Source organism: Crotalus tigris, unplaced genomic scaffold (genome assembly GCF_016545835.1).
Source record: "Crotalus tigris isolate CLP2741 ecotype Arizona unplaced genomic scaffold, ASM1654583v1 scf7180000017551.9496454, whole genome shotgun sequence".
Taxonomy (NCBI): domain Eukaryota; kingdom Metazoa; phylum Chordata; class Lepidosauria; order Squamata; family Viperidae; genus Crotalus; species Crotalus tigris.
In genome coordinates this window covers 6991267-7000146 of record NW_024096469.1, presented here as the reverse complement: position 1 = coordinate 7000146, position 8880 = coordinate 6991267, and the positions used below count along the sequence as shown (strand labels likewise).

The following is an 8880-nucleotide window of genomic DNA, read 5'->3' as shown; positions in this document are numbered from 1 at the left end:
GAGGCGGAGCTGAGCAGTGATTAGCTCCTTCCTAGTTTCCAGCTGCGCTGAATGCAAGGTTCGGGGACCGTTTGCCGGGCGCAGGCCCGGGCGATGCGAGTTTGCCATGCAGTCTCCCGTACAGAGCTGCGTGGTGGCGCTCCTCGTTCTGGGGCTCTGTAACGCTAGAAAGGCGGACCCCAACAGGTCCCGCAATGTTCTGCTGATTGTAGGTGAGCAAACCAATCCTGGGGGAGGACGTTAGACCCTCTTGCGTTGGATTCCCTTGCGCGATATGCTTGCCCACGATTGGCTTTCGTTGGGAGTTGCTTTAAGAAGGTGGGGGATCATCTGGCAAACTTTGAGTGGTTCTGAAGCAAGTTAAAAGTCGGGCTTGGGAAATATTTGGATGGAAGGCAATCGGGAAATCCCAGAGACATACGGAAGTCGAAAAAGGAGAAGGGAAGGAAGCATGGGCAAAACATTCTGGTTTTGTTGCTGTGACAGCTTCCTGATTGCGTTGATGAGATAAACTCAACTGAATAGAGAACCTCTGCCTTTTTAGAAGGTGGGAGGGCCAGTTCCCCTATGTGTTCTACAGGAGAGTAATATCAAGTATTCTGGGTCACAGTCACCCCTCTGTTCCCCCACCCCCCTTGGTTTGGGTTGGCAGGAAGAGAAATTCCAAATATGGACCCTATTTCTCACATATTCCCTAAATTGAGCTTCCTGCAGTTGGTAGATTTCTGTAGGACAGACAAACATTCAACAGATGCAGACTTTTCTAGTTGTAGTGGGAAATCTGTTACAAATTTGCCAGAAGAAAAAAGGCTTGCATAGAAACTCTAAAGGACATAATAATGGGCATTGATCAATTTGGCTATGGTGCCAGGTCTCAGCTTTTGCTTATGAAAGAATGAAGATACAATTATTATTGAAATATAAGAAATATAATAATACAAATATTATTGAAATATAAGAGCTGGACATGCCACTTTTGATAAGGTATGACAGAATTAACAGGATTGTGAGATGACTGGTGAATTTCCCTTTGTCCACCACATATTTTTGTAGTTTGTGTTGTGTGCATTTAGCTAAATTAGTGGAACTGTGTTTATGAAACCATAAAATAGCTCAGAATCCACAATTCTCCCTTTTCAGCTGTAACTGCAGGTTTCCTGGAGTGTAGTGTGATATAGGGTTCTTGTTCCTTTTTTGATCATGCTGAGTTTTTTTACACGGATCGGTTATATCCTATTTTCACCAATTTACACTCTTTCCCCCCTTCCCAAAATGGATTAGGGTTAAGGTTTTCAATCATTGCTTGCCATGAAATATTCATGTCCATGGTGGGCAAAAGCTTTTTAAACATCAGATGTTAGCATTAATGGTGAACAAAAAAGGTCTGACTTCAATATAGCATTTGTTGGATAAATATGTCATGGAATACAACACTTTGGAATTTCACAGGCTGAAATCTCTTTAAGTCTCTGTTACAAAACTAAACTCTGCCCCAGCTAAGAGAGCAATTTTACACAATCCAGCCACCTCCAGATGTTTTCCAGGCACAAATATAATAGATTTGTGGATGACTATCCCAGAAGATTGTAGCAAATGTTCACAGCGAACAGAAGAATACAGATCCCTTGACTTATACTCTCCCTTTTCTGTGGCAGCGGACGATGGTGGTTTTGAGAGTGGTGTGTATAACAACACAGTCATAAAGACCCCAAACCTGGATGCTTTGGCCGAGCGGAGCTTGATCTTCCGGAATGCCTTCACTTCTGTCAGCAGCTGCTCTCCCAGTCGGGCCAGCCTCTTGACGGGCCTGCCTCAGGTAACATGCCCAGATGGGAGCAAAAAGCAAGCCATGCTATAGCATGATCCTGTCCTTTTCTTTGATTGCCACCAAACTGAGGATGCCCTATTATTGCAAATGATTTCTGTCTAACCACAGCACCAGAATGGGATGTACGGATTGCACCAAGATGTGCACCACTTCAACTCCTTTGATAGTGTCCAGAGCCTCCCCTTATTGCTTAACCAGGCTGGGATACGGACAGGTAAGTAGAGGAAAGCAAAGTTCCTCCTTTCACTTCCACAGTTCAGCTGGAACTCTTTTCTGTTTGGGACTTGGATGAGACAGCCTGCAAGCTTAAGAAAGACATTTGTTCTCTGGTTTGCAGCCCATTAAGAAAATGCTAGCAATGATACATGTTATTTTAAAAAGAGATGCCATGTATGGTAATGCTGAGGCAGGTGGTTGTCGCTGTTGAAAGCAGAATGGACATTTTACTTAACTGCTCAATCAAAATCCAAAGAATATTACATTTCTCTTAATTTACTGGTTTATTGCCATTTATTTATTTTTGTCAGTGCTGATAAGGCCACTAGAAAAGGCTTGTCTTGTGGATTGCCTCCCTCAGTGATGCCTTTGTCTCATTTAGTCCAACTCCAACACAGAGAAAAATATTTCTGAGAGCCAATTTGGTCTGGTAGTTAAGGCACCAGGCTAGAAACCAGGAGACCATGAGTTCAAATCTCACCTGAATCATGAAAGTCAACTGAGTGACTTTGGGCCAGTCATTCTAGCTCAGCCCAACCCACCTCACAGGGATGTGGTTGTGGGGAAAATAATAGGAGGAAGGAGTATTACCAGTAGGTATATTTGTCGCCTTGAACTGTTTGTAAAAAATAATAAAGATGGGATACAAATAAATATATTTCATAGCACATTATAAATTGCACATTTTTACTTTCTGAAGCTACATACCCATCATTCTGTTAAGCTTTATGAATGAACGTAAGTAGCATAGAATCCTTGCATCCCTCCTTGCCCCTGTAAATGGCAAGGTTATGTATATTTTGTATATGTAATGTGGGCACTACCCTAACTGACAGGTTAATATTAATATCCTTTTTTTTGACTGACTCCAGCTCCTTGTCTCTTTCAGGAATTATTGGCAAGAAGCATGTTGGGCCAGAGGCTGTGTATCCATTTGACTTTGCCTACACTGAGGAAAACAGTTCTGTCCTGCAAGTGGGCAGAAACATCACCCGAATCAAAGTGCTTGTTCGGAAATTCCTCCAGACTGTGGATGAAAAGTAAGATCTGGTATTGGAATGATCCAGGTGCATCCCTTCCTTAAGCCCATGTGGAGCATCCAGGGCCAGGCCCTTCTGACCCACCTTTCGCTCATGTTTGGCAGGCCCAGTAGAGATCCCAAGAGAATGTCTTGGGAAATTAAATGGTTCTGTGTACAGAGATAGGAGGATCAAATTCAAAGAGAAACCAAACTTGAAGGGGGGATTATGGAGAAGACGAAAATGGAGCTTAGCAAAGCTAGAGGCACCCAAAGTATTGCTTTAAATAGTGAAGAGGAAACACCGTTGGCCCATTATCAAGAGCCCTTAATTGTGTTTCTGCCCCCTTTTCCCAACCTGTAGGCCTTTTTTCCTTTATGTCGCTTTCCATGATCCTCATCGCTGTGGTCATTCCCAGCCGCAGTATGGAGCCTTCTGTGAGAAATTTGGCAACGGGGAGCCTGGAATGGGCTGGATCCCTGACTGGAAACCTGAGCTCTACCATCCAGATCAAGTGCAGGTGAGGCCTAGGATTTTCTTCTCCACCTGGGTTCCAGCAATACCTCCAAGTAGCAATGACCAGTCTCCTCCAGTACTTTTCATAACAATTCACCTTTGTTACCTGGAGGTCTCTCCTAGTAGCTTCTAGTTTCAGCTGTATCTCCTTTTGGTCTCAGGTCCCTTATTTTGTACAAGACACCCCAGCTGCTCGTGAAGATTTGGCAGCTCAATATACCACTGTCGGGCGCATGGATCAAGGTAGATGATTACTGAACCAGGTAGTTCTGCCTACAGGAGTGGGACAAAAGACTTGGTACTTCTGAAAGGGAACAAAACCTTTAATTAATGATGGTTGGGTGCATTTTTGTATACTTGAAAGTCTGTCTGATTTTGCTTTAAGCACATGAAGGCATAAATATTGGTTCTGAGAGAGCAGATGATCATCTTTGTTTATTAAAAAGGAATACATCTCTTCTAGTTTTTAGAACCCTGTGCAATTCACTGGGTTGACGCTGTGAGGGGTTTCTAAGAACTGTGTCTAGCTCTTACATATAATGGCCTTGCTACTATCTAGTAGCTTTTATTTGTATATTTTATACAACTTAAGCTACTTAATGCTCCCATTTCCTATGTTCCCCACACCACCAGCCCTCTGAGGTAAGTCAGGCTGAGAGAGAATGACTGGCCCAAAGTCACCTGACTAACCTTCATGCCAGAGGGAAGATTAGGACTCGTGGTCTTCCAGTTTCTAGGCCCTCACCTTTACCACAGTATTGAACTGGTCTTGTGCCTTACGGCAATATGTTTTAGGGATAGGGAAGCAAAGCAACAGTAATCCATTCATCCTTAGCAAAATATGCATAATTATGTTAACTGGGTGGAACTTAATGGAAGAGAGATGATCAATTAATACCGAATAATCTTTTAATACCTGCTGTGTGGTGCCTGGAGAAAGAACCTGTACTTCTTCCTGAGGTTTGGATGATAATATTTATTGTATACTATTTCTGCAGGCCTTGGTCTTATCCTAGAGGAACTCCGCCATGCAGGGTTCCACAACAGCACTCTTGTGATCTATACATCAGACAACGGCATCCCCTTTCCCAGTGGCAGAACCAACCTGTACTGGCCAGGCACAGCTGAGCCCCTCCTGGTCTCGTCTCCTGAGCATCCTTCACGTTGGGGCCAGGTCAGCGGTGCCTACGTCAGCCTCCTAGGTAAGAGCAGCTGAGAAATGAATTGGTGGATTTGTCCCATGGAGGAGACTGGGATGCGCTAAAGCGCATCGGGCTACTTAGCAAACTATAACACACTTTCCACTTTGCATTGGCCTTTTCTGAAGATCTTCCTCTTTGGAGAGAGGGGGAAATTATGGTTACAGCTGATGTGTCTGGCGGTTTCGTCTTTGTGGGTGTCCTCCTGTGCTCTCTTTCCCTAGTATAGTTTCAGGAAAATATATGCTTTATGAACCCTTCCAAACAGTTCTGTTATACGAAATTTATACTTATTTAATACTTATTTAAAGCACTGTCTCATATGCTGGCTTTCCACATATTCAACAAACTGGGGTTAAATGAGTCATGGCAAATGTGGGACCCCCCACCTACTAAGTGATTGAATTCACATGAGGGTGGCAGAAGGCAGACTAGGTCATATTTCCCTTTTCTTGTTCCCTCCTTCAAATAGCAAAAAAGAGAAAGTGGAAGAATGGGACGTCAGTATAGTGTAAGGGCTGCTTAGACCAGATACAACTGTTGTGTCAATCTTAGGCAAGGGCTTCTCAATCTCATGGATCAGCAAGGAACAGCCAAAAGTCTCCTGACTCAGAAAGGGAAGAAAAAGTGGCTTAAGATTTAAACCCTGGAGTTAAGAGAGAGAAATTTCTGTGGGCTGCTTAGTTATGACTTCTTTCCTGTCTGCATTAAAACAACTCATGTAGCCATGTTGTATCAGAGAAGCTTCTGCTGTTGAATATATATGACATTTGACCTGTTGGTTCCTACTGTGAATAGACTTTACCATTTTTATCGAGCCTAAATTCTATTGAGTAGATGCATGTAGAAGGTATAGAACTGGGGTTAACTGGTTTCAATATACTCTAGAAAATCTTTAGAAGAAACAGTTGGTTTTTTGTATATGACCCAGAAATATTGTTCCATACTAGGTCACACCTGCGGCCAAAGTTCCCTCCCATCTCTTCCCTTTGCATCAGATGTAAGTTTTATGCTTCAGCTTTCTCTTCTCTCTCTGCAGATATCACTCCCACCATTCTGGACTGGTTTTCTGTACCATATCCCAGGTACAGTCTGTTTGGGAAGCAGATAGTGCAACTCACTGGGAAGTCTCTGCTGTCAGCATTATCACTGGAGCCAAAATGGAGAACTGTGTTTGCCAGCCAAAGCCTGCATGAGGTCACCATGCACTATCCCATGCGAGCTGTGCAGCATGGCTCCCTGCATTTCATTCACAATCTGCAGAACCGAACCTCCTTTCCCATTGATCAAGATTTCTACGTTTCACCTACATTCCAGGACCTGCTGAGCAGAACTCAGGCAGGGCAACCTACTCATTGGAATAAGACTTTGCGTAGCTACTATTATCGGGATCGCTGGGAACTGTATGATCACAGCACCGATCCTACAGAAAGCCACAATGTGGCTTCTGATCCCCGCTATGCACAGGCTCTTGAAGAGCTGCAGCGGCTGCTGTTGAAGTGGCAGTGGGAGACTAGTGACCCCTGGGTATGTGCTCCTGATGGGGTCTTGGAGGATAAGCCTGTCCCCAAGTGTTGGCCGCTTCATAACGAGCTGTGATTTTGTTTTTGCTTCCCTGTTTTGGTGGCGGTTACTCATCATCAGTCTGCAACAAGAAAAGGTCAAGTGGGTGCTGATGCAAACAATCCAGTTTGCAGAATTAAATACTACTGAAGTTGCACCTGAGAGAAGATTTGGAGTAAAATGCAAGGAAGTGTTTGCCTCCCATACAAGAATGAAGTTCTGCCATATTTTTTTAACATTTGCTGCCAGAAGAATGCCACAAGCATCTTCCAGATGGATGACCACACTTGTCATCCTTCCTTGTAAGAATGGCTAATGGTCACACACTGCGAATGTGATGGAAAGTTGTAGTCCAAATTAAAATGACTGGAGAAGCCTGGTTTAAGAGATGACTTGATCACTACTATAGGTATCCTCACCCAAATTGTGGTCCCACAAGAATATAGGTGGGCTGGTCCCATCTCAGTTGTTACACATAGAGCAGGGATAGAAACTGGCTAAGTTTAAAATCAGTTTAAAGAGCAGAAATGATTTAGATTCTGTAGCCTACATGTTTCATCATTATTCTTCCACAGAATACTGAGATGACTAGAAACAGCTTTTGGTTTGCCTGCTGGGATGGTATAGATCTGCCAAGCAGTTGCTAGTTCTCCAGAATATGCATAATATGGCTAAAGCCTGCTTTTATAAAATAAAGAAATGAAAAGTTGTTTCTAACTAGCTTTTTTGTTTGTGAATGGTTTTATTCCTTCATTAAAACAAGGGTGGGCAACCCATAGTCCACACCTGGCTTCAGTGGCCTGTTGTGCAACTTGTTGCAGAAATCCAGGAGTCTTTCCTTTCTCATTGTTGCTACAGGCACGTAGTTTGAGCTGTGAGCTTATTAGCAGCTGGTTTTAGAAGTCTGTGTGACTGATCATCTCAGCCATTCTTGTACCCCGAACACTGCACAAAGGGAATCTTCGAAATTCTTCACTGAGGCTGCTGTAGTGATATCAACTTCTGCTAGTTGTTACGCATTTAAAATAACACATAGTAGGGCTCCATCCCATACTGCATGTATTATTTGCAACTCCTCCAAAAGAGTCAATTTGAAATGTACAAAGGACCTATTAAGCACTTTTTCAAGCCACTTAAAACAAATGGAGATAGCCAAGAGCAGCTTCCAGAACAACTCTGTCAATATAGAAAAAGAACAATTTACTGCTTAAATTGTTTCAAAGGGTACTTCATATACACTCACTCCCTTGTATTCAAAAGTATCTTCTGAAGGAGTTGACAACCCTAATGCACGTAAAGGCTTGTTCCTTACAAACAGCTGTACTGAACTGGCAATTACCTGGAGGGTGAGGAGGGTATTTAACAATAAACACCTGAGTGAGGCTTCTGCAGTGCTATAATTCCCATTCAGGTGTTCTGGGGGGTTCTATGGTTGATGCCAATTTAGGAGGTGTTTGGTGCGCACAGATAAGCATATGGATTGTTGATCCATCAAATAGTTTTTAATGAAACCTGCCAACTGGAAAATGATGACCATCAGCAATAGTGCATTGTAGTAAGAACTCCAGGACATGTTTTCCCAGTTGCAATGTATGGATGTGAAAGTTGGACCATAAGAAAGGCTGAGTGCAAAAGAATTGAGGCCTTTGAACTATGGTGCTGGAGAAGACTCCTGCGAGTCCCTTGGACTGGGACTGCAAGGCGTTCAAACCGGTCAGTCCTAGAAGAGATCAACCCCGACTGCTCTTTAGAAGGCCAGATCCTGAAGTTGAAACTCAAATACTTTGGCCACCTAATGAGAAGGAAGGACTCACTGGAGAAGGGCCTAATGCTGGGAAAGATTGAGGGCAATAGAAGAAGGGGACGACAGAGAATGAGATGGCTGGATGGAGTCACTGAAGCAGTAGGTGTGAACTTAAATGGACTCCAGAAGATGGTAGAGGACAGGAAGACCTGGAGGAACATTGTCCATGGGGTCGCGATGGGTCGGACACGACTTCGCAATTAACAACAGCAACAACAAATAAGAACTCTTCCCTCTGTTTCTTTGCATCTGCTTTTCAGTGGTTCCAAGAGGAAACGAAAAGCTTCCCAAGAACAGGCTTGGAAGCACAACATTCTTAAGAATTAAGCCTTGGGGGAACAAGGGCCAGAGAAGTCTGAGATACCAGTACAGTGAAGGAGAAAGCAGAAATACTGCATGTTTGAAATACTGCATAGTTTGGGAAGTATAAATTGCTCACAATTGCAAAAGAGAGGGAATGCTAACATAGAGTAAGGGACTGGTAATCCAATTCCATCTTGTTCTTGTTCATTCTTTAATTCCTCTTATATCACTTATATCCTTCAGGATGATAAGGCAACATAAATCTCTTTCCTATTTCCATGTTATTCTTACAAAGCCCTGTTAGCCTAAGTGACAGTCACAAAATCAACTAGTGAACTAATGAGAATTGGACCCTGATCTAATACTAATTCTGCTGGCTACTGCAAATCTCTGTAATATAAGTCAAGGAATAAGGCAAACCTAATTAAATTT

The 8880-nt window shown here is 43.1% G+C and overlaps 1 protein-coding gene across 1 annotated transcript; it reads left to right on the top strand.

Annotated features, from left to right (window-relative positions):
* The first annotated feature begins 17 nt into the window (after positions 1-17).
* Positions 18-7061, top strand: SGSH (N-sulfoglucosamine sulfohydrolase). Its single transcript, XM_039345944.1, has 8 exons — positions 18-212; positions 1656-1816; positions 1937-2042; positions 2934-3084; positions 3427-3583; positions 3741-3822; positions 4578-4781; positions 5818-7061. The coding sequence occupies exons 1-8, from the start codon at positions 107-109 to the stop codon at positions 6375-6377; spliced, it is 1527 nt and encodes a 508-aa protein (XP_039201878.1). The 5' UTR covers positions 18-106; the 3' UTR covers positions 6378-7061.
* The last annotated feature ends 1819 nt before the right edge of the window (positions 7062-8880 follow it).

Excerpts from the sequence above, each read along its gene's own strand:
- SGSH (XM_039345944.1), top strand. The coding sequence starts at position 107 with ATGCAGTCTCCCGTACAGAGCTGCGTGGTGGCGCTCCTCGTTCTGGGG. Across the intron at positions 1,817-1,936 it reads TCTTGACGGGCCTGCCTCAG|CACCAGAATGGGATGTACGG; the intron begins GTAACATGCCCA and ends GTCTAACCACAG. Across the intron at positions 3,584-3,740 it reads ACCATCCAGATCAAGTGCAG|GTCCCTTATTTTGTACAAGA; the intron begins GTGAGGCCTAGG and ends TTTTGGTCTCAG.